Here is a 26,333-nt window from a genome sequence, read left to right on the forward strand (position 1 = left end):
AAACCTCCAAAGAATTAATTGTGGTCATCAATTAGGTTTATTACATCTGAATGGAAGTGGAAAGTAGAAACTTCATTCTTGTATTCTTGTTAGTTATACCCAAAGTAATTTTGTGATTTACGTATAAAAAAATCTTACAATGTAGTGATGGTTTTGTCGAGTAACTGTTGTAGTCTTCACTGTATAAGCAGGGTTTACGACTACAAACACGTTTGGTATGCATGCCAAAAAGTGTCTGTCTGCCAGAAAGTTATTGCCAATGTTTCTGTTTGTTATTTATGCCTAATACCTTTACTGATATTGGTAAATAGACTGTAGTTGACAGGATTTATGAAAGCTTTACTTATAAAATGAAGAAATTACCTGTTTAGTAAGTATATTTAATACAGAGTTATTGTACCTTCTATTGTTCTACATTATAATTAATCCAGTCCTTTTTGGCTACTTTACTTAACTTTTTAGAACTGCTATTTTATAACTTTGTGGCGCCCTCTTGGACAGATCTCTTTTGGAAAATTGATTTTTAATGTAATTTACATTTTATATTTGGATAAATAAGGCATATGAAATAGTTACTTTGCCAAAAACCTACCTTTTGATAGGAATGTTCTTTCTGGCTCAGAATGACTCATTATAATTCATGAGACATATGTTGGACAAATTATAGGCCAACAAATCATTTACAGCACTTTAAATACTCACAATCTTTTTTAAAAAAAAATAAAAAAAATACTAGAAATCACCTTTTGGCATGTACACGTTTTAATGAGACAATTTCAAGCTGGTGGATGTGTAACAGCCTAATTAGGGCAAGTGTGATGGATTGTCTGTTCAAGTGTGTTATTGTGTAGCTACGTTAATTGCTTTCAATTTGACAGGCAGTAAAGTGGGAGACCACAACCACAGAGCTGTCATGCGTGACTGTTAATCCACGCTGTCAGTAAAAAACAGCCAGACAGGCTACATCATTATATCCAGGAACTCATTTCCCACCTCCTGCTATCAGTGTAGTTATTTAAGTCTCTCATCTCATTCTTGTTAGAGGAGGTTAAACAAATCTCCTAAGCACCGCAGGCTCTTCTCTGCTTTGTCCCAAAGAGAGCACCAGCAGCTCTGCTTGCCTTTTGGTTGGTGGCAGAGCAGGAACATGTGGTCATGCAACGGCCAATGCCGAGCCCTGAGAAGGCAATCGGTGCTGTCAGAGCAGCAGCAGCAGCAGCAGCAGTGCTGGCACTGGAAAGGAACTCTGCAGAAAGAAACCCATCTAAAAGAGACAGGGGAGGGGGGGTTGGATTTGATTACAGACCGGAGGATGAGGATGCAGTGGGAATGGCATGTTGTAGAGGAAGAAAGAAGAAAACAAACAAGAGGACAGGCTGTTTGATCAAGGTCTAAAGATGTAGGAGCTGCATCCCAGGAAGCAGGCAGTCAGTGTGTCTGTGAACGCACCATCACATCAGGGGACTTGTTGTGGTTCAAGGATAGTGAAGGTGGAGAGGCGCAACCTGAGAAGTCCCCTCCCGCCACTTCCACAGAGGATGACAGATTAATCCTTATTCAGCAAGGAGCGAAGAATCACCCCGAGGTGAGTGAAGTGCAAAGTCATAGTGTTTCCATCTGATCTGTGCAGGTTATTCACACTTAATCCATGTCTACTTTCGCTCTTGTTTTGGTCCAATATGTAAATGAGTTGTGTGTGTGCAACCCTCTCTCTGGTGAATTCCTCACGTTACACCACACGTTCCACTAAACTCTGTCTGTGTTCAATCAGCATGCTGCTCCAGTCCCAGCTGACCTGTCTGTGATGAAGTGAGGCTTGTTGTCTCTTGATGTGATGTTGTTATCCAGGATCAGATGTTGTCCACGGCTCAGCAGATGCTTCAGGATAGCCGCTCTAAGATTGAGCTGATCCGACTGCAGATTATAAAAGTCGCCCAGGCTGGAAGCAGCAGCAGCAGTGGTGTTGATGGTGGTGGAAACCCTAACAGCTCCACTCATGGAGGTCAGAGTGCTGGGACAAGTGAGTCCCCCTATAATACTCTGTTCTTCTACTTTATTTAAGTGTGCAAATTACCTTGAAAGAGGCGTGAAATCATCTATTATATTGCCCGTGGCCAGTCACAACAATTCTGTCAGATTTTCAAATAACTTGTCTCGTTAACCCAGAAGGAGCAACCGAGTTTCCAGTGCATGCAGATATGTGGTTTGAAAATTTAGCGCTTTAATGAAGGTTTTGCCAGAGCTTCCATTTTTTGAAAGGGGATTATCTGTTTGACTAATTTTTTCCAACAACAGATCACAATTCAAAAGCTTTTCTTGTAAGTGAAAAAGTATGCATTTTTGATCCAGAGATACTGTGACGTGAGTACTTTAACATTTCCTGCCAACAGTCTCCTGTCCCAGTTATGATGAGAGTATATTGCACTAGTGAAACTGCTCTGACAGGATTATTAGAGACAGAGTGTAAGTGTGACATTTAATTCTAAACTGGCGATACGTGCCATTTGTGAAACTCTGAAAGTAATGTTTAAAAAAAACGATTCCTGCCTGACGGAATATGAGACAAGTAACTCTATACCATGGCTCCTCAGGTCCCATTTCCTTTCTTGGACCTCTGACCTCTTTTCCTCTCATTGATTTCTTAAAATGTTATCATCTACAGCTAATAAAGGCCCTCTTTACTACAGCAGGCAGTTTCATTCACTGTATCCAAGTGTCAGCAGAATGTGTAAAAGCAAAGGCTGACTCTAGCAAATGATTTTCTCAGTCCATCCATCCATCCATCCACCCATCCATGCGCCTCCTTCACCTGTTTTGATGGGAGACTGATGGATTTCCAAGCCAGTCAAGAGACATAATCAAGTCCGGTTGGATATTCCTAAAACACCTCATAGGAGACGTCCAGGAGGTATCCCTAAACATTAGCTCCTTTTGATGTGGAGGAGTAGCAGCTCTACTCTGAGACCCTACCAAACACCAGACACCCTTTGTAGAAAGCTTGTGTTCGTCATTTGAATCCGTGACCTCATTATTTTGGTCACTGCCAGCAGCTTGTGGCCATAGGTGAGGGCAGTAATATAGATCGACACCTTTGCTTTCAAATTCAGTTCCCTACAGCAGACCAGTACAGCATCTGAAATAATACAGCAGCTGCACAAATCCCCCTTTCAACCTCTATTTCCCTCCTTCCCTCAACAAGAGCCCCAAGATACTTCAACTACGCCTTCAATTAAGACAGCAACTCGTTCCCAACCCCAAGTGAGCACTCCTCACTTTTGACTGAAAACCATCACCTCAGACTCAGAGGGGCCAGAAAAAGTGTGATTCACTAAGTCACAGGCCAAACCCAGAGACCAAGACAATAATAATTCATTGACTTATGGTTGAGTTGAGACCATACATTACATTGGCATTATTGTTGCGGTAGCAACCTTTCCATTGATGTTGCTTTGGTTAAATTTATTGATACCTTTAATTCTCAAAAATATTCCTAAATATATTTCATGTTTCAGGTGACAACAACAGTCATCCGAACCAAGTTATATTGTTAAGTAGACCTCCATATGTATCCATATTAATTAAAAATACCCTTTTACTCTTTTTTTAAAGTACTTCCTAGTCTCACTCCAGTGTATATGTCAGACATGGTGACAGCGAATGAACCAGTACAACCCCTCTGGTCATCCAGCATAAATCTACTAATAGTTAGGTACTCCTTATTCACAGTGGGTCGCCACAGCGTGCAGCTCCACTTTTTGAGTGTTGTACAGTTTATTCTATTGCACAATGATTCTCTCTGTTCAGTATTGTATTTTTTTTTTTGATTGTTTACAGTTTTATTTGGTTCACTTTAATTATTTAAAATGTCTTCGATGTTTCAACCACTGTTTTAATTTGCCCATTTTTGTTACATTTTGTTATGTCTTATTATCAGTAATTAGGTCAGTCATCCGTGAAGTGTTCTGAACTGCATTTACCTCTATGCAAGGTATATAAATAAAAGAGAGAGATCTCTAGTGATCTGATGATCCCTGTCAGCAAGCATTTGGTGAGAGTGGGAAGAAAGAACTCATTTTAATAGGAAGAGAACCAGACTTGTAGGGGTGGGGGCAGGGAAACAAAAGAAAGAAGAGAGAGACAAGGACACAACACCAATTACAGGAGAGAGAAGACTCGAGTTAATGCAGTAGTGGTGTGTAAATGCATGGGCATGGTAGAATAAATGCTACCTAAGTGCATCATGGGAAGTTCTCCAACTGCCTGAGCCTATAGCAGCATAACTAATGGATGATTCAGGGTCACCGGATCCAGTTTGCAAACATCTACTTTTAGTAGCAGACTAATGAAAATTCAAAACAAAATAAAATCAATTGAATAGAACACAAGTGTAATTACTCTGCAGCTCTTGTCAGTCACTGGTTTTGATTAATTTTAAGAATTACGTTTAAACCCCCACCCCAAAAAAACAAGCAGCAAGAGAAAACAGGATTCTTTCACTTCTGGGTTTATTTAGTATGCAGTGTTCTTCTTCTTGTATCAACATAGCAACATTTGAAGGGTCTTCCCTAGCTGCGATGTTTTAATCCTTCCTTTTAGAGCTTTTCTACATTTCAAAAAAGTGTCAGCTGAATGCCAGACACATAGAAAATGTAGTGTTTTTAACTCAGTGACATTTAAGACAAAAGGGTTTACTTCTTATTTAGGAATACTGATAGCAGGTATCAAGACTCTCTCTTTCTCTTCCCTCTCAGGGATATCTCCCCTCACTGCGAGTCTCGTGGATGCTCGCTTGGTAGAGTTGCAGCACTATGTGCAGAGGGAGTCAGATGCATTGGTGCTGGCCAAAGATGTGGTGAAGGAGCTTGAAGGGATCTCATCGTTGGACCGGAAGGCCCTGGCTGAGGTAGGACTCTCAGTCACATTTATTTTAAAGTACGTCAGAGGAGAAAGGAGTTTGTTTTAAGGCATGTCTAAAAAATCTGAAGAATTTTCTAAAAAAAAAAAAAAAGAAAGAAAGAAAGAAAGAAAAAAATTGAGACTGGCTGTACTGTGCAGCTAAAACTGCTTTTTCAGATAGAGGATGAACTGAGGGGCGGCACCAAGGTCCAGTATCAGATAAAGAAAGATGATTTTGAAGTGTGATTCATGCAAGACTATTATAGTATAGGGTAAGAAAAAACATGGGGCTGGAAATGTTAAATATTAACTTTCATGTTTGCTCTGGTTTGTGTTTAGTTGTGTTCTGAGCATCACTTTCACTGATTAGCTAATATAATAAAAACACAAAATAAAGCAAAATAAATAAAAATATAAAATCTAAAGTCTGAAAAATATATTTATGTTGGAAGTAAAGCAGCACAAACAATATCCAAAAATACTAAACAGCCTATATTTAAAAGGCCCAAACAACAATATAGTCTTTATCTTCTTTGCAGGCTCAGGCTCGGGTGCAGGAATCCTCCCAGAAACTGGGTCTTCTGCAGCTTTCCCTGGAGAAATGCCTGAAGGAAAAGAAACAGGAGCCTCTACAGCAGCCTGCAGGAGGGGGACCTCCTTCTACCCAAAACCCCACAACTGGGTGTCCCCTTTCCACCTCGCCATCCGTCTTCTCCATCAGACCTGCCTCCTTAACCGGTACCAGCACAAACTATGCTTTTTCTGAGCAGTACCTACATTTAAAAGTGTACTTTTAGAGACAGCTCTGTTTGCAAATTAATTTACTAGATCATACCTCAGATATAGGTATAGTCATGGGTCAAATGTTTCAATAATTTGACCCCAAAAATCTGTAAGAATATACATAACACAGTTTTTAGTGAAGGTTGCACAGTGCATTAAGTATGAATTAGCCTGTCAGCATTATCTAAAGCTAAAATGGACAGTGCATGAGAGGGGGGAAGGAGAGTGTGTCGGCAGGGTGGAGTGAGTGAAGACGTGTGTCAGGTGGGTTTGTGGCAGGATAGAAGCGAGCGTGAGAGGGAAGGTTTATAAGATGGTAGTGAGACCTGCTCTGATGTATGGTTTAGAGATGGTGGCACTGAGAAAAAGACACAAAGCAGAGCTGGAGGTGGCAGAGGTGAAGATATCGAGGTTTTTTATTGGGAATGACCAGGATAGACTGGATTAGAAATAATGACATCAGAGAGACTGCTGAGGATGAGCGGTTTGGAGACAAAGTTAGAGGCGGGACTGAGAGGATAAACTGGAGGATAAACTGGGCAATGGATGTTGAATGTGGAGCTTCCAGGCACCTGATGTAATAAAGGATGACATGTAGAGGTTTGACAGAGGGGATGCCAGCGAGAGGCTGAGATGTAGACAGATGATCTAAATTGCGACCCCTAAAAGGAGCAGCTGAAAGGAGGAGGAGCCTGTCATTATTAATGATGGTTTAAATACCTGAAATTGAAATCTCTCTCCATGACTACTTTAAGATTGACTATCATACACGTCACATCACCAGCAGCCTAAACCATCAATACAATTCTTGTTTATGTCAGATTCTGATCCCACCATCTACTCATACAGCAGACCAGGAAACATTGCTCCAATCTGGTCATTCTGCTCTTATCGAATTTATCATAATCAGGTTGTTTTTAATCTTTATTATAGTCTGTTGGCCATGGTTCACTACTAAACATAATGTGGTGATCAGAAGTGGAAAATTACAATAAAATAATGTTAAAAACAAAATGCGTGCATAAATGAACCCACTCAGTCATTTGGAGATTATGAGACAGACCTGATTTTCACGTTTTAAGGGATTATTCAGCTTCTCGTTTTATTTTCTTTAGCTCCATAATAACCTCCTGCTCCTGGAAGAAACTAACAAACAAGCTTACAGAGGAAACTGAATTTCATGAAGGAACGGCTCTCTTTAAACACAAATCATTCACTTATTACAGAATCATATGTTTAATTATAGACACATTTTATGTGTTAGTACATTCAGAAGACCGGAAGATAACTGGATTTAACTAATTGCAAGTCTACTAATTAAACACTATTTTTAAGTAGTTATTCCCAGGAAATCTGTGTGAAATTATTACTGACCTTTAAAAATCAAACACCTACATCTCAAAGAAAGCTTTGTTTTTTTCCTCTCTAACACACAGCTCTTTCTAGCGGCACCATTCCTGCCCAGTGTTGGAACATGGCTAACCATACGCTGACCTCTGGCAGTGGATAATCAGACATGTAATCTGCTGGTTTTGGACAGTTCACTTGTAAGCCCATCTCTCCCTGCTGGAGACTAAAAAGGCAAAAAAAAGCCTCATGATGATGATGTAACGAGGAGACAAATCCTGGAGTTGCTCTGTATGCGGCGAGCATTCAGATCGGGTCTCACTCGGGGGTGATTTTGTGCTTCACAGCTGTTAGCAGTACGGAGAAAGGGAGAAAATGAGGATGTGAATGCTCAGCGAGCAGCTCCAGACAGCGCTGATTAGAAGCATGAGAGATTTATTCATGCAGAAAAAGAAAAGGTTTTATTTTAAAAGGCTCCATTCATTTTGGTCTTAAATGCAATTCATTACTAAGGACTTGGGAAGGGGAGGCATTGTTACATAATGTAGTGATTAAGTATTTTGTGAGAATATAATCGTTTAGTGATCATTTGTTTTGTTTTTTAAAAATGTCTTTAGGCAAACTTGAAGTCCGGCTTCTTGGATGTGAGGATTTACTGAAACCTCTGGGAGATTCAGAGCAAGAAGACCATCCAAACCCTGCAGAGACACCAGCTGCTCACAAACCAGACGGACCTCCAGGTAAGCAGACATTTTGCATTTTTAAAATGTTTCCTTGGACACGAGTGATTTCATCTTAGTTGGAACAAGGAAATAATTAAATTGACGTTTTTATGTTCATTTATAGTGCCACATTTTTGCTTTTGCACTCTACTAGGATAGCTTTGCATCATTAACAATTCAAAATAATTTTTATTTAACTTACACTGAGCCTTTGTGCAGCACTTCAGGTCATCTTCTGACTCAAACAAGCTCAAACAACATCCTAACTTCTCCAACAAGCCAACTTTCTTCTGATTGGCTGTCTCTTGCAAGCAGAAGGTTTGACAATCTGGTCACTTTTACAGTGTTTTCAAATCAAAATCAAATCAAATCAAATCACTTTTTATTGTCACATCACATGTGCAGGCACACTGGCACAGCACATGCGAGTGAAATTCTTGTGTGCGAGCCCCACAAGCAACAGAGATGTGCAAACACAACAACACAAACGAGCAAAATACAAGAATGGCCAACCTGAAACTAATAAATATATGTACAATATATAATAGTGTATGCATTTCTGGATGTGTATACTAAATATTTTCCTACGTGTGTGTGTGTGTGTGTGTGTGTGTGTGTGTGTGTGTGTGTGTGTGTGTGTATACACATTTTTACAAATTAAATAGTAAAAAAATAAAAAATAAAAAAAAAATAAAAATAATAATAATAATAATAATGAAATATATAAAATATACAGAGTTGAATATGTGCAAAACAAGTGGCATTTATATACAGTGTGGAGTGGAGTGCATAATGTTGAAATTCTAAATGGATTCAGTAAATGCAAACACTTTAGAGCATACTCTGCACAATAAAAGAAAGATTATTAAACAGCTTTATTAATTCCAGCTCACGTGAGATTACATTTAGCTGCATGAATAGTGTGACTCCCGGTCTCTGTTTTAAAAAGACATTTACATCAGTATGAGAGTGCCACAGTGTCACAGCCGAACACTGAAATCTGGTGCCGTGCTCAATGGGTTAACCTACTTTTTTGTGAAGTATGGAGTGCTTTTAAAGGTAATCTATTACAATAAGTGAGCTTATTACTTTAAATTATATCATATCCTCTGTCAAGGATGTTGAAAGGTCCTTTGTTAAATGCCCTGACATTTAGTTGTTATTTTCCTAAAATAGAAGATAAATAAACCAGCATGATTTCATAAGCTTGATCTTTTGGAAGGCGAACCGTCTGGCTCCAGTCAGATTCACATGATACTCTCAGAAAAGTACTTTTGTACCATTAAGAGTACGGTGGATAATTACTGGGAGGTACCCTCTAAGGTAGTGCTGCTGGACCATTGACAGGTGTTTCTTATTCATTAAGGTACAAAGCACCTTTATGCGTTGCAGCTGCTCAAAACCAGCCTTGAACCTTCAATGTAAAGGTACAAAAAATAATATCTAGAAAAAGTTGCGTGCAGGGGTACGCATTAATTTATTGTTTATTACTCATTCATCCATATTCTACTGCTTTGGTGGGTCCAGCAGACTAACCCCAGTTTCTGAAAATAAAAACCTTTTATAGAAAGCTCTCAGGTTGAATGTTGGATTTTCAAAATTTAAGACTTCAGTTAGTAATACAAAATTTATCAGGATGATTTAGTGTCATATTTTCAGTATAAAAGCCCCTGATTAGTTAGACAAAGTTGTCAGAATTATTAGAATTATGTTGGATTTACAAATTAAAAGCACCTAGTAAATAAAATGAACATTCATGTAAATCTTCACTGCTGTAAAAATCAAGCCTGTTCAGGACACAGCCAGTAAAACGTAAATGTTTGTCTCACCGCAGAGATCAGTGGTGTGCTCAGGCTGGACGGCAGAGTGGTCGGCCGGACGCGCTGGGCATCCGTCAGCAGGCTGAGCTGGGACCAGACGTTCTACATCCAGCTAGAGCGGGTGAGTCCCTACACACCATCAGATACTTAGTTAACCACGTTAACTGAGGAGTGGGAAAACAACAAAGTAATAGTCCATTTTTATTTCCTAGCATAAATTATGTCAATTTATCAGACTGTTGCTCATCTCTTTTGTCATAATGGGTCTCATTCAGTGAAATGTTAATACACTAAACACAAAGTGCACATTCAAAATTACCATCAGATTCATGAAACATGTTCACTAGTCATTTTTGTTCTGACCACAGAGCTCATGTTAGTGAATCAGAATCATGTTTCTCACCATCTGCAGTCTGCCACGTCACACAATCAAACATATTTACCTCAAGCTGTGGAGACGAAAGCAGTGAGGATGGTTTAAAAGAAGCCTGCACCAGTAAAACAAAAAAATTCAATCAGAATCAGATTTTGAACCAAGGAAACTGAAACAACAGGTTGGCATGAATTAAAGCAACTGGAGTTTAAGCACCAGGGGACTGTCAGAAACCTGGGCTTTGTTCCAGAAGCAGGTTTAGTGAAAAGAGTTTATTAATCCTGAGATCAGGGAAACTCTAGGTTTTCTGTTCCAGAAAGAGAATTAACGTAAACTCTGACTCAGTTACCATGTAATCTGTGTGATCTACACGTCTTTACTGTCAGGCTACAGCTGAATAATTTGATTTACAAATGAAATGTAAAATCTGCTCAAATTCCAGTGGTATATATTAAGAAGTGAATTCTGTAAAACCAGGCTTTCTTTGTGTTAGCTGGCTCGACAAAACGAAAAACCCCAGTTGAACATGGGTTATGAACGGTCTGTGTCAAACCAGGATTCTGCTTCAGGCTAAAAGGGGGCATTTCATGTTTCACATGACTTGTCTTCTGCAAAAAGGGATCGCTCTTAGATCAATCATCGCTCAAACATGCTGTAAATACAAGAATTAGTTAAGAGGAGACGCTTCCAATTTTAAACTGAAAGAAGCATAACTTACCGCGGCCACCCTTGTAAAACTGACTTTAAACTCATCGTTGCTCCCTAACCCACCAGTCTCACTCCGTAGTACACCCCTCGGCTTCATCTGTTAATGAAAATTTGGGTAAATAATGACTGGACGACGCAGAAAAAATAAAAGGCCCTACCCTTTAAATACTTGCTGCCGTGGTGAATTAAGTTACCCGAGCTCCACTAATGAGGGCTTTCTTTCATTACTCATGGCCTTAACTCAGGGTGACGATACTCAGAGTTGATTGAACTAACTCTGATCAGCATTTCTGCAATCAAAAATCTCAGGGCTACCAGTCGCAGCATTAATTAGCTCCGAGTTTCTGGAACATCATGTCAGGGCACGCTCATGTTTGGCAGCTTTTACTAAACTTTTTGATCATATCAGTTATAGTGGGAAGTTAAACTGCAGAAAAACAGAGTAGCACATATTTTCCTATCGTTTTCCCCATGATTTAAACCGCTGCGACGGCGAGCCAGCTTTCAGCATTTGTGAGTCATTTTTCATGTTCGCTCTAATCCACACCGCCCACGTTCAAACTGGCCTTCCTGCCCATTTACTTCCCTCCCAATCATCCTGTTTCTAATTACAGAAATGAGGCGCTGTTTGAATACTGTTCAGTTGCTGTGCAGCACACTTCAAGGAAACAAGATCCATTACAATCTGTTCTTCTTGTTATGACCTTTGTCTGTGTGACATTGATGCAGATAAAAACAGCATCAGCAGCTTAGTACATGCTGTAGTAACACTTCATGTGCTGACAAGAACAATATAGCAAGCACCCAACCATATAGACTGTACAAGGGCGCTGTGCAGGTCAGAGAGTAATCAGACTACACACATGTATCGCAATGAGCAGGAATAAGAACCCACATGTAGGAGGCAGAAGTCAGAAAGCCCCAACAAATAGCATGCTTTGATGGCCAATGAAATGAAGTCCAAATGAGAACAAAATCCACAAAAGCAAAGAGGTCAGCAAAGGGCAGGCACATCAAAAGAGGGAAGATACACAGATACACAGAGTGCTGATTAGGATCAGACACAGGTGAGGACAATGAGACAGACAGACATCTATCAAAATAAAACAGGAAAGGAACAACCAACCATTTCTGAAACAAAGAAAGACTAAACATGAATGGACTAATTCGGGGGGAACAGAAGGACAATGATAAAGAAAGCTGGACTAAAGAGAAGAGGGTGGAAACAAGAAGACTAAGAAGAAACGAATAACAATAAAAGAAGCCAGAAACACCCAAAGTCACTGTAAGAACATGAAAGTTAAAGAGGAGCCAAAACACACAAAACAGAAAGCTATTACCATGAAAACCTTAAAGTATAAAACTGGAACCAAAGACTGAATAAAGATAATAAACAACAAACACAGAAATCTAAAGTCCAGTCTATAAACCCCAAAACAGAAACCCAAATATGTTAATTAAGAATTCAAAACCCCAAAACAACACAAAGCCAAAGACCATGACAGTATGAAGAGGCTCCTCTCAGGGACATATGAACTGGGAGAAACAACATAAAACCAAAACACAGCCCCAAGGTCTTAACGAGTTCCTTTGGAAAGAACACAATTAATTGAAGCACACTTCTTGACTATTTTGAGTTTAGTTCAGAAGAACTGGGACAAAATAGACAAAGTCAGGAGTAGAAGGATCTCGTCAGATTCACCTTACACTGTGTGCCCTCGCCCAGCCCAGCCCTCTCTGTTTTTCACCCGGCACGGCTGCAGTAGGTAAGTGCTTCTCTGCACAGCACATTAGGCGACTTCCAGCGTAATGGATGGTCAAATGAAAAGTGGAGATGAGAGAGGGGGAATAAAAAAATAGATGCAGCTAAATGGTGAAAATACATCTCAGAGAGCAGGTCAGTCAAAAAGTCCAGTTAAAACAAATAGATTAAGCTTTTATGCATTGTTGTAGTTTAAATTCGGTGAGTGTGAATGAAGTCTTACAATACTTTGGCTGGATGCTTTACTATAAACATAACCATCTGAATGCTTATAAGACGTCGGCTGATGGTTTTGCATGTCAGTGTGGGACTGATGTGTTCCTGGTGAGCTTTGATTGGCACTTTCAGCCTTAGCACACATTGACAACTCAGTCAGTGCGATCTTTTCTGCAGTTATGGATACAGATGCTCTGCACATCCTCTTATTTTGAGTGCAATTCTTTTGCCATGAGGAAGAAAGAGAAAATCTGATGTGGTTGCAACCTTAAATAACGCAGAGCCAGTGATGGAGTCGAGTTACCGTATTGAATTATTGTTTCACTCCACCCTTGGATGCTTCTTTACACTTCTGTGCTGCTCTGAGATTTTACTCTCAGCGAGCGCCTCATTTTGCCTCAACCATATAAGCCACGAATCCCAGCTTAAGAGATTAAAATATCACCAAATAACCATGAAGAACGAGAACAAAGGGGTCTGAAAATAATTAATAAAATTCCAAAAACCATCACAACAAGTCCAGCACCATGAAAATTATATCTAATATAATAGTTATTCAATAAATGCTTAACAATTACAGTTAAAATCTACAATCTACACATGTATAGATATGACCTTTAAAATAAAGTAGCTGATTGCCTGATGAAGGTCTTGTATTAAAATCTTGTAGATGAATACAGTTTTGTGGGCAGTGAGTAAAGCGACCCTGACGTATCTGCAGCCATAATAAGAGCTGCTTGTAGCTTCTTAAATATGCAGGAAAGGTGCTTCAGTGCTTCATTTATTATAGCAGAGGATACACTGAGCCATCATTAATGTGTTTTCCATTTCACATGATAATCTGAACCTACAACTGCAGGTAATAACCACAGATAAATTCTGAACATTACTTTGCTGTGACAACATTTTTAATGTATAAAAATCATGATATAAATAAAGATTAAGAGCTATAATTGCAGTCTTTAGGGTTATAATGAAGTTTTTCCACTTTTTTCACTCATCTTTTCACTCTATAAGCTATTTCATTCTTTCTTTCTTTTTTTTATTACAGCCTTTGTTATGTTCCTTCACGTCTTTCCTTGTTTTTGCCACTTTTTCCATGAAGTTAAAGTGACTAGTAAAATGAGTTTTTTCCTCATCTGCTGAGCCCTACTCCATGTTTCACTGGCAGGAAGCCATTAAATTCTAGTGTATCGTGGGTGCTGTTGTGCATCATGATGAACCGAACCCTCCTACCCATTACTCCAGCAGTGAACATTCTTGCGCCATAGACTAAATTGTTGTTGCAGTTCAGTCTGAGAGCAGCAGGGGTCGCCCTCTACCTGCAGGTATTAGTTCATCACAGCCTGAGCTAAAGACATGCTTAGTACTGTAGATGCTTGTTTGTTTCAAGAACTTGGTTTCCAATTTGCAGTACAGTAAGAAAAAGAAGAACATCCTGAAATTAGCAAAGAACAATTAACTTTGCTGAAGATATTGTTTGACATTTTGATTTTTAAAAACATCAACGATTTATTCACTAACAGCTGCAAACAACCTTTGGCTCTATTAATTAGAAACACTCAGTTAAACTGAAATATAATAAGTAACTTTACTCCTCTCACCAATCCACAGTGAAACTTTAAAGACTCCAGCAAATACGCACAGGCTTCCTTTAATCTGATAAAAACAGCCTCACAACAATGAGTCAGTGATCACAAACATGATTGAACCTCTTCTAAAGATTCTCAATTGCAACAGAAATGAATCACAACATGTTGCTACTACCATTTCAGTCATGGTGGTGCTCACTTCCCGCTCAAACCTTCAGTCTGTGTTTTCTCTGCTGGTCCTCGCTCTGCTGGCAGTCCCGGGAGCTGGAGGTCGGTGTCTTCTGGCGGGACCAGAGGGCGATGTGTGCAGTCAAGTTCCTGCGACTGGAGGAGATGATGGAAAACCCAATCATCAACCAGGGGATAACTTTAGAGCCACAGGGCCTCCTCTACACTAAGGTACATACAACCACCTGCCTTGTGTACGGTGCAGTGGCAAAGAACAACAAAACATAGATGCACACATACAGCATAAAGAGAGCAATCGGCTTAATCATATTATACTAGATATACACCAGAAAAAGTTGTAGTAAATGCCGACATTAAGCCTGATAAGTCATCCACTAAAGTTAGCCTCAGCATCAAACCAAGTTCCTACAGGTCACATCCAGAAAGGCAGGAGATTTTAAGATTTTAAACTAAACACTAAACCTGACAGGAAGTCAATGCAAAAAGACTGGAGGCGATTAACAGATGAAAAAACAGTGGATTACAATAATCCAAGTGAGAGGAGATGAAGGCATGAACAAGCATCTCCAAATCACTTTTTCAGACTAAAGTTTAACAAGATTTACTAACTGGAAAAAACAAGAGTGGGTCAGAGACTTTTTGTGAGCATCAAACATCAAGGACTGATCAAAAATGATCCCACGGTTCCACATGTTAGAGTTTACTGTGAATGACAGGGACCCCACTAGCTGCTTGAGCACTGATGTTCTCAGGAGCAATTATTTGTCACCTAGCCTTGCACCCTGATTGCATTAAGACAGTCGATTGAGCTGGATATCCAGTTCGTGAGGTTTCAAAGAGAAGTACAGTCGAATGATCTTGGCATAAAAATGATAAGAAACTATTTCAAAACTGCTGATACTATGACCTAATGAGGATATACAGTGAATATAAAAGAGAACTTAACCAAGAAAACTGAATGATAAAGAAGCAAAATCAGACCAAAACTCACCCACCGAACCCAAAAATCAGTAAACCAGTGAGGTAAACCAAAATCACTGCCATGCTGTTTGACCTGTGGATCAAAAGCTGATGATCAGCGGTTTCAAAGGCTGATGAAAGCAAAGACTTGGAACAGTCATTCTTATCTGCAGCCATCAAAAGGTCATTGGAGACTTTAATGAGAGCTCTTTAGTGGAGTGTAACTCTCTGAAACCAGACTGAAAGAATACTGTGCATCTCCAAAACTTTTCTCTTGTTCTGGAAGGGTTATAAAAGGAGGTTTTTAGATGTGGTGGTAAGTGGCAAACTTAATCTGCTCAGTCTTTTGTTAGTCATCCAGCCCTGAGAGGAGGGAAAATCAGATGCAAACGTGCTTTAAAAGTGTTCAATGAGCTGTTTAAAGTCAATATTATTTCATTTTAACATTCTCACATTAATCCAACACACTTCAGAGTCCCATAAAGAGCTGCATGTTGACAGATTTCAGTGTGGTTGTAGGAAATCTAATATGGTCCACATTATGTTCTGATTCAACAAAGTAGAGTCTTATCGAGGAACAGAAATCTAACATTGGGTGAGCTTTGGCACCACACTCACAGCTTTGAGCCTTTCACTGTGACACTTTGCCTTTTTTCTGTCTCAAATTAATCCACACATTAATCAGATAGTGCCAACTATCACAGCCAATAAGGTGCAATATTAGCCATGCTTCTTCATCCCAGTTGGATAGAAATGCAGTTAATTTCTCAAAAGTTAAAAGAAATCTGTTTGATTTGTATTTTACAGCTTCGATTTATTGACACTGTGCTCGAACGGCAGCCAAAGCTGAGACGTCAGCGGTGCATCTTCACTAAAGAGAGAGGTACAAACACAAAAGCCCCCAAACAGATTTATTCAGACTGAATTTGTGTTTCTGCAGTGAAATGATGATTTGATTTGTTTTCTTTGTCAGGGAAGAACTTTCTCAGAGCAGCCCAGATGAACATGAACTTTGCCACTTGGGGTCATCTGATGATGAGCATCCTCCCTCACTACAGCTCCTTCACCACATTCAGCTCATCTTTCTCTGCGACCCCTGACCTGGTGGCCAACAATGCCCCCCATGCAACTGAAAAGGAGCCTCAAACTACCACTTCACTGCCAAGGTATGAACTAATCATAAGTTCATCTCACATTGTGATAGATAGTTCTTATTGTGTATTTTAGCTTGATTTTTTTTATTTTTATGTATATAGTACTGTGAGGAGATAAAACTTTTCCAATGATAATGTCAGTAGTTTGCCTCCAGGTCCTGGCCTCTCTTAGTATTTTTTGACTGTCTACTATCTCACTACATTTTTCAACACTTGTCTCTGTGGGGCTGCAGCGAAGCTCCAGTAATCAGACTGAGCATCACTGAGGATCAGCCCTCTCCCAACATCCTCGACCAGGAAGAAAACACAGCTGGCATCATCAGTGCAGTGCACCGAACATCATCTGTGCCCACACTGCAAGAAAAACTGGTAAGTCATTAGCAATAGTTGACATGCCTGTGCATTCAGAGTTTACACATTTATATATGTAGCGAGAGACAAATTAGCTTTAGAAGAGTGAAACCGTATCCAGTAACAGATTATAAGCACTAAGAGTAAGGATCTAAAGCCACACTGGCAGCTTTGTGATGTGATAACGGCCAAAAACATAAATTTTTCTGCTGATATCACAGGTTTAAACAGCAGCTTTTAGAAGATCTAAACATGTTCTTATTGAGCTCTAATTTGCCATTGAATTTTTATTTGCAGTCCTCCGTAGAAGAAAGCGAAGATCAGCCTGTATCTGCTCTAAAGTACACACACACACACACACACACACACGTCTTCACACACTTCACTCCACGTCCTCTTCTAAAAATTAGGAATTAAGCACCATCCTTGTTTTCTATTTTTGTTCTTTTTTTCCCAAAAGGATGCAGGTGGAAGATTTTAAGTATATCTCAGTTCTTGGCAGAGGACACTTTGGGAAGGTAACAGTTTGAAGCTTTTCTGTAAAACACTGTGACTGAGCCAAGCGTCTTCTCTTGTTTGTCCTCAGCTGATCAGGGTTAGATTTGCTGTGAATGTTTTCCAGGTCCTGCTGGCAGAGTTTAAGAAGACCGGAAAATTGTATGCTGTCAAAGCTTTGAAGAAAAGAGACATTGTGACTCGTGATGAAGTGGACAGGTGAGTGGAAGGAAAGACAAGAATGCTTTAAATCTGCATGCAGGTGCACGTTACGTGATTATCAATAAGAAAGCTCAGATTATAGATCAATGGGATGCGTTTGAGTTTTGCCTTCACTCAGTGTCTGTTATGGCCTATAGATAAAGGCCCAAACTGTTTTTGTATCTAGTTTCTAATCGTGCTTTTTAATGCTGTAAAGTTGGACATTTAAACACTGGAGTCAAGGGGAATTGACTTCCTTTTGGAGCCAGCCCCAAGTGGTCATTAGTGGAACTGCAGCCATGGACGTTATTACTGAGCTTGACAAGAAAAACTCACTCTTTGCAGCTCTGAGGATAATAGCTGAGTGATGTATTTTTTTCTGCAGTCTTATGAGCGAGAAGAGGATCTTTGAGATGATCAACGCGTCCAGGCACCCGTTCCTCGTCAACCTCCACGGCTGCTTCCAGACCAGCGACCACGTCTGCTTCGTCATGGAGTATTTACCCGGCGGTGACCTCATGATCCACATCCACAATGATGTGTTTAACGAGGCTCAGACCAGGTGTGCATAAAAAGAGTAAACATACTGCCTGAGGGATTTCCAAATATTGATTTGTTTTCTTTCCCTGACAAAGAAAACAAATCAAATCAATGTATTTTTTAAGGTGTTGTTATCCAACATCTCTGATCTGTTGTTGCTATCATGTACAGGTTTTACTCAGCATGTGTCCTGCTTGGTTTAGAGTTCCTGCATCTGAATAAAATCATCTATCGGTAGGTGATAAGTGCCAAAGTGATCTCACGTTACAAGAAAACATTTGGCACCCTTCAGTTTGTGTACTCTGTGTTTTACACAGAGATCTGAAGCTGGACAACCTGTTAATGGATGCAGATGGATTTGTGAAAATCACAGACTTCGGACTTTGTAAAGAAGGTGAATCCATTCAGCACACCTGTCTGTACTCTAATTTCTGGCTCAGCACAAGTAGCAGTAGCCACATTCTTACCTTTTATACTACTACCCAAACAGAATCAGTTTTACGATTTAAACTCTCCATACTTCCATCTGAGAGGACTGAAGTGTGTGATGTATCGGCAGGGATGGGACACGGCGATCGGACCTCAACTTTCTGTGGGACTCCTGAGTTTCTTGCTCCTGAAGTCCTGACAGACGACAACTATACGCGAGCAGTGGATTGGTGGGGGATGGGCGTCCTCATCTACGAAATGCTTGTTGGAGAGGTTATTCATATATAACCTCATATTCAGTTCAGCTTTTGCTGAAAGCTTTTAATATCATAGTGATCAATGCAAAGTTCCACAGTTCATCTCAGTTAAGCCTAACTCAGCATCTTTCCGCCCTCCTGCTAGTCTCCGTTCCCTGGTGAAGATGAGGAGGTGGTGTTTGACAGCATCGTTAATGACGACGTGCAGTATCCAACCTGCATTCCTCCCAATGCTGTCGCCATCATCCAGAAGGTATTTGCCTTCATTTGACCTCTTGCGTCCTGCATTTCTCGATTATTTTTATAAGTCACACATCAAGTTGTGACAGGATTTTAATTCATTTTGGCCATTTATGAAATGTTAAGTACAATATGCATAGATAACTCTTCCATAAGGCAATAGAGACTCATTGCTTTATCTAAATGTCAACCAACCAGCTGTGCAAATAGGGCGCTATGAGCCACAAAAACCCCAGCATCTATTTTTATAGCCATTTTCCCATCTAGGCTAATAAACACACATTATCACATCAGCACCTACAGCATGTTTAGAATCACCCGTAAAAAACATCTCTTATGACTGTAAAAGGCAGCTAGAGTTCACAGAGAAAACTCACTTCATCCAGGAGTAGGGATGGGTATCGTTTAGGTTTTATCCGATACCGGTGCCAAATCGGTACTTTTGAAACGGTGCTGGTGCTTAAATGGTGCTCGAACTGGTGCTTAAAGAATGGAGAACACAAACTTTGTCCAAAAACCTCTCATGTTTTTATTTTTAGCAGTCTCTTTTTATCTGCAAAATGATAAGCACTGTCCAGCCCCACGCACGGGGCGATCCGCGCTAACTCACTAATGGAGATTTACCACACCCGCAGTAGATGTGCACGGTGTGAGGTCTCGCAGTAAGCTATCAAATACGGCGCATTTCTCGGCTTTTAAAAAAACGCTATGCGTCGCCAGGTGTTTCATCAGATTCGAGATGTTACCTCTTTTGCACAGTATCACCTTAAAGCACTTGTTGCAGGCTGCTGAGTTTGCCTCTTTTGCTGTGAAGTACAGCCAGACTTCTGACCGCTTCGCCTTGGGCATTTTTAATCTGTAGCTCTGCTCTAAAAGAACATACGTACCTGGGCCCGCCTACTATCCTTGGAAAGGTAAAATGATTGGCTAGAATCCAAAGTGTATGACAGCTCAGGAAAAAAAAGCACAGAAAGAAAGCACCGAAATGTGCGCTGCTTTTCGGTCTGGTTACTACTGTTTATGTCAGATTATGGCACCGGATACCGGTACCCATCCCTACTCCAGGAGGTTCATATGTAGATCCTTTTTGCAATGAGGTGATCGAACTATTTTTTTGCATAACTCATATTTACTTCTGAATAATATTTCAGAAAGATTCTGGTGAAAATGTCATAATGCACCACACACTTTTTAGAACCTAATCCTAGAACCTGTAATTACTGATTTAAATTTGAGTATAAAATACGGCGAGTAATGTATTTCAACCAGAAACCTGAAAACATCCGTGTTTGTTCACAGCTGCTGAAGAAGAATCCACTAAAAAGGCTCGGAGCTGGAGAGAGGGACGCAAACGAGGTCAAAGGAGAGAAATTCTTTGAGGTATCGGATCCATATCAACTGTTTGTCTTTACTTTCTTTCCACTGAACTACTCTCCGACACGTAAACATCTAAACAATATGTAAACAAGCTGAGTAGTCGTTATAATCAGTGTCTACTACTCCTAATTCAGCCTGATGAGTGATGAAGCACTGATTAGTACTGATTAGACGGTGACTTAACCTGTGCAGACACATCAAAGCTCTATAAGCACCTCTATCTCCTAAATTATTGATTGATGAGTCAAAGTACTAAAGCTAACCTATTATTGTTGTTTTCTGCTCCATGTTTTTATTCTCTGATTCTGCTACAGTAGCTTTGCATGATTCACAGTTCAAAATAATCCTTATTTATCTCAAACTGGGCCTTGTTGCAGCCACTCCATTCACAAAGTAGTTGTTTTAGCTGTTTTTAGCATTTTTTTCTTACTGCCTCACCCTCGACAACACAAAGTTTGAACTATTTTCTTGATGACATCATACACTGCCAGGATTAGAAAAAACTGCCTGAAACTGAGGAGGTAGCATAGTCTCACAGGGATAACCTGTTTTTTTTTAACTTTGTGGCTCTTTTGCAGACCATCGACTGGGAAGCCCTGCTAGCGAAGAAAGTAACGCCGCCCTTCCTGCCGTCGATCAAGGAGCCCACTGATGTCAGCAACTTCGACAGCGAGTTCACTCAACTCCAGCCAACCCTGTCGCCTCCCTCCAAGCCCTTCAGCCTCTCCGCCGAGCACCAGGAAGTGTTCGCGGACTTTGACTTTTGCGCCTTGCATGGGTGAAAATTAAACTGACGTGACCGCAGGGGTAAATTACAACCAGAATGTCCAGGTTAGTGTCCACACTGGCAGGTAACCCACGTTTATCATAACCACAACCCTCCTATGGCAAGCTACTTTATTTATATATTTTTAGATAAAAAGCATTAAAATGCATTAGTAGGGGTTTACAAGAACAATGACAGGACTTTTATATTTTTATATTTTGGTCTGCTGTTGTGTTAGTTGATTGGTTAATCAGTCAATCATTAAAATTGATCAGTTATGAGTCCTTTATTGAGTACAGAAGATTAGATTAGATTAGATTAGATAGAACTTTATTAATCCCTCGGGTGGGTTCCTCTGGGAAATTCGATTTCCAAAAAAGCACAGCACCGACAGAAGTTACAGAATATTATATATATATATATATATATATATATATATATATATATATATATATATATATATATATATATATATATATATATATATATATATATAATACACACACACACATATATATATATAAATACAGAGACAATATAAATAAAATATACGAAGGGGATAAATAGAATAAATAGGAATAAAAATAAAAATGAAACATTTGCAGATTATAACTACAGCTGTGAGGATTGCATTCCTTTTACCATTTAATTTCAATCCCTTTTTAAGGTCTGACTTCAGACTTGTGATTGCCAGTGGCCTGTGATTGATACCTTTTGACAGCTTAGAGATTGTAAATAAAAACTACAAAAAAACGAATGAGTAGGTTAAACGAATAGTTCAATATTTTGAGAAATAAGCGCAGAGGCTCAGACAGTGATATCAGTCGATTTCGAGACTCTGCACTTTACAGATTTGGTTGCACTTCATTTTACGCCGCACTGATGAGACTTAACGAGATGGCAGTAAGTTCAAATCGTTCCCTGTGAGTGCCAAGGCTTCCATTTGTCATCCATTCTGTTCAAATCTTCTTTGGATTGAATTTTAAGGCATGCACAAAGGGAGGAGGGTGTAAGCATGTCAGTCTCAGGATCATGTCTCTGCCTTAGAGATACAGCGAGGAGTTTAGTCATTCAGGAGCAGCTTAGAGTAGAGCCATTACTCCTCCACATGGAAAGGAGCCAGGTGAGGTGGTTTGGGAATCTGACCAAGATGCTTCTTCAACACATCCTAGTTGAGGTATTTTAGGAATGTCTAAGTAAGAGGAGACCCTGGAGCAGACCCAGGACAGGCTGGAGGGAATAAATCGCTTGGCTGGCTTAGGACTTGCCTTGCTGTCCCCCCAGAAGATCTAAAGGAAAAGGTTTAGTCTGCTGGCTGGATGGATGGATGGATGGGTGGGTGGATGGATGGATGGATGGATGGATGGGTGGGTAGGTGGGTGGATGGATGGATGGATGGATGGATGGGTAGGTGGGTGGATGGATGTCAAATCCCTTCCAGCCTGGATGTTGTTGTGAAGTTTGTAAATGTAATATAATTATCTGATCAGATACAGGTCATAACTCTTGGATGATTATCCATGGTTGCCAATGTCCATACTCATATTTATTATTTATTTTCTCGTCTTACTAGTGTGCCATAAAATAAAGTGCGAGCATAAATCTTGCTTGATTCCAGCTCAATGAAAGTTTCCCAGCCTGTCTTGATGCTGACTCTAAATGTTTCTGCAGCTCCATCATGTTCAAACTGATCCCATGGCTAAAAACGCTGACTGTTCATGCTGTCATTGATCTGACAGCACAACAAAGATAAATAAATAACCAGGCAGCATCATTTTTTTGTGTTTCTGACTGAGCAAACAAAGTGATAGTGACCCTTTATAATCTCTGCAGAGAGCCAAAGTTTGCCCGGACCGCCAGCCTGCTCTCACCTCCTCCTGCTCGTAGTTTATTTCGGAGATCTGGTGAAAGGTTGAAACAAATCTGATAGAGACAGACACGGGATGCTTGAAGAGTCTATACCTTTATCACCTCTAGATAAATATGCTATGTGCAGATCAAAAACAGGAGGTTCAAAATATAGTTCTGAATTTACAGTAGCTAAACTCTAATAATAGATTTTCATTTAAACTGTTGAGAGAAATGCTGAACTACAAATATCCTGGCTTGTGTCAACTAAGCCCTCACATGTTGTTATTACAACTTCACCTCATGTCGCTGTTATTTCCTCTGCGACACTACACGGGTTTCTCCTTTAGCGGCTACGTCAGAGGGTTGTGCATAAAACCAGGCATGTGCAGCTGCCTGCTGTGGCGATCCTTGTGAAGTAGCTTTGTTTTACACTAAGTGGTTTTTGTAAATTTGCCTCTAATACAGCAACAATTTGGGTTCCTTCATGTTTATTTATAAATGAATGAAGTGAATAACTGTCACACACTTCCCCAACTGTTCATTCTCACTTGATCGTGCATCAGTGCCAAGCAATTACCACATGCATGAAAGACGAAATGTCTCATGTATGATGACATGATATCACAACAAGCATGATGATATCACACAGGAAAGCTACAAAGAGGAAGACCGCTTTGCGGTAACTTACACAAAAACACTGAAGAAGACTCAGATTAAATCGACAGCCTGAAAATTAACCAAAGTTTTAGAAAATGTGTTTGAGCAGCAAATAGATCCCATCGAAACTTTATTAAAATGAGTAAAAAGAACACTAGATTATTCCAAAGGAAAATCATGAGCCATCCCAAAGCCATCTGTCAAGTCCTGATTTTAACACTAAAGAAACCAAAGCTAGGAGATAATCAAAAGTAACAAATTTAGTAGTAAATGTAGGTAAAAAGCTGACTTCATATGCTATTACTTGTTCTGAGCAGCTACCTGTCCCAACACTTGTTTCTGTTCCTCTCCTGTATGCCACGGACACATTCAACCAGAGCAGGTTTACTATTGAAACTATGATCATTTACATGATAGTGAAGTTCAGATTTTGTAGTATAGAATTAATTTGGTTAAATTTCTCATCTCTGGTACTTATAAAGTTTGAAGTGGGCCTGTAAATGTGGACGTCATAATTAAACAATCATCTGATTCTGAAGGGGTCAGATGGGATTACCTCCTGGTTCTTCCTGATGCATATTTATCATAAATGTGCTTGCAGTTTGATTATGTCCACTCAGATGATAACATGGATAAACCTGGGAGCATAAAGTCATCTTCATAGCCTCTTCAGGCCTCCTGTGCGCTGGCGACAGATAGAGCTCGCTTTGTGGCCTTTGCTTATCATTTTCTTCTCCTGCAGAGGTTCAGTATGTGCTGCCGTCTCTATGCATCACTGTGACAGGCTTTGCCCACTGCCTTGACCAAACAGATGAAACAAGCTACTCTGACTTCTGGTTTAAAACCTTTTTTTAAAAAAGTGTTAATTTCAGTCCAACATGTGTGAAGTCATTCCTTTGTTACAGCAGTAGGAAGCGCATGGCACTGTGGTGAACTCGTGCACTAGAAAATCCTGTAATCACTAGCAGTATAAAAGAAGCCATAGATAATCTATTATAGCCATACTAGTGATAAAGTATCTGTATTTTGAATTTAGTGACTCATATTTAGTGAGCTCTACTGATATCAAGGCAATAAAAAATAAAAAGAGGAGGAAAAAGCCCTGATTTTGTTCATGTGCTCCTAGAAATCCTGGAATTTGCCTGCAGCTGGTGACGAGCTGGGGTTCAGATGAGGCCTGGGGCTTTAAAGTGTAACTTAACACTAAATCCATCGTTTGATCAGCAGCATTTCATATTCAGTCATGTTTACTGTACAGGTCACTGATCCGGTTTCAGAGAGATATTGACGGCCTAAGCACGAGACATCCATGAATATTGTTTTCTGGGCTAAATCTGGTCAGTGTGTTACAGGCTTAAAAAGACTGACATCCAATAAAGTGAAAGATGAAATGTCTTTTTTGGCTATTACAAAGACTTGAATTCACAGTCACAGTTACTGAGGCCAAAATCCAGTCGAATTAGGTTCAGAAGTGAGCAGCAGATTACTCTAGCAAGCTTTCAAAACTGCATACAAGCCATTAATTTGAGCAACTCGTTGACAAAATTAGAAGTTTACCCAAAGGGTGAATGGGATTTTCTCCTGATTTGTTTTTTTTTTTTTCAATAAGGAAAGTCAAAGTTACAACTTCAAACCTTCAGAGCTTCTTTATCACATTTGTATTGTAAAAAAAAACAGATAATTACAAAGATACTTATTATGACACACTGAAGGGGCTTTGTGTCATGTTCAAGACTTGAGTCAGGACCTAAATGCGGCTTGCTCACCTGCTCAACCAGGTGAGCCGTAATGTGCCAAAGTGGAACTCTACTGGTGACAGCACCAGAATAAAAATTATCCAGGATTGGGAGGAAAAAGGGTTTATTTCACTGATTCTAGGCATCTTTTTAACAACTCAAGAGTTCCTATTTTACCTTACATTCACACCTGTGGTGCAGTAGTTAGAACTGTCACCTTATAGGCTGGGTTTTAAATTCAGGGTCAGTAGTTGTGCATTTCCCTGTTGATCCTGTATCTGTGGACGCCAAGTCCGAGCCCTGCAACCCTGACATGGGTAGAAAAAGAAAGATGGCTGGATGAATTCACATGCTGGGACATAAAGACTTCTAAAAAAGGCAGCTTTCCACCTTTCACATCTCAGTGCTGTTCAAGTTTTGTTTTGTTTTTTTAACTGGAGTTAAAGCCCCCAATAAAGAAAAATCTGCATCACTGCATCAACTTGGCACTGGAGGGCCTGCTTTCCCTCTCTCAAATATTGTTTTGCAGTTATTTAACCATAGCACACACCATTTTGATCATATAAAGGGATGTATTCAGGGTGTTATGTTGCTCTTTAACAGCTCTGAAGGCCACCTCTGAGCAGGACACTGAACACTGCACTTGCTGTCAGCTAATTTAAGAAACCATAGCAGGGCAGTCAGGTGGTTTAACTGTTGTAGCACTTTAAGTTTATGCTGCTGAATATTACATGTTACTTCTGTGTCAGTACTGTATGTATTTATGTACTCTATGTATGTACGTGAATCCTGACTGGGAATGTCAGTGTGTACAGATGTACTCTATAACGATATGCATATCATCTGTGTTTTAATGTACTCTTTGTTGTCAATAAATACAAACAGAACATTACAGTTAAAACTTGGTAAAA

General features: G+C 39.8%; 1 protein-coding gene across 1 annotated transcript; it reads left to right on the forward strand.

The window, feature by feature from the left end:
• The first annotated feature begins 1,854 nt into the window (after positions 1 to 1,854).
• LOC146621802 (serine/threonine-protein kinase N2-like) lies at positions 1,855 to 21,194 on the forward strand. Its single transcript, XM_085366891.1, has 19 exons — positions 1,855 to 2,020; positions 4,752 to 4,903; positions 5,436 to 5,634; positions 7,644 to 7,766; positions 9,583 to 9,689; positions 14,475 to 14,618; positions 16,176 to 16,251; positions 16,342 to 16,534; positions 16,756 to 16,891; positions 17,171 to 17,214; positions 17,334 to 17,391; positions 17,496 to 17,587; positions 17,955 to 18,131; positions 18,281 to 18,343; positions 18,427 to 18,503; positions 18,669 to 18,811; positions 18,941 to 19,048; positions 20,335 to 20,415; positions 20,991 to 21,194. Exons 1-19 carry the CDS (start codon positions 1,855 to 1,857, stop codon positions 21,192 to 21,194), a joined length of 2,343 nt encoding a protein of 780 aa, XP_085223017.1.
• The last annotated feature ends 5,139 nt before the right edge of the window (positions 21,195 to 26,333 follow it).

This window comes from Diplotaxodon limnothrissa, linkage group LG12 (assembly GCF_057381915.1).
Source record: "Diplotaxodon limnothrissa isolate DT_005_m linkage group LG12, D_limnothrissa_male_GT1.1, whole genome shotgun sequence".
NCBI classification, from domain to species: domain Eukaryota; kingdom Metazoa; phylum Chordata; class Actinopteri; order Cichliformes; family Cichlidae; genus Diplotaxodon; species Diplotaxodon limnothrissa.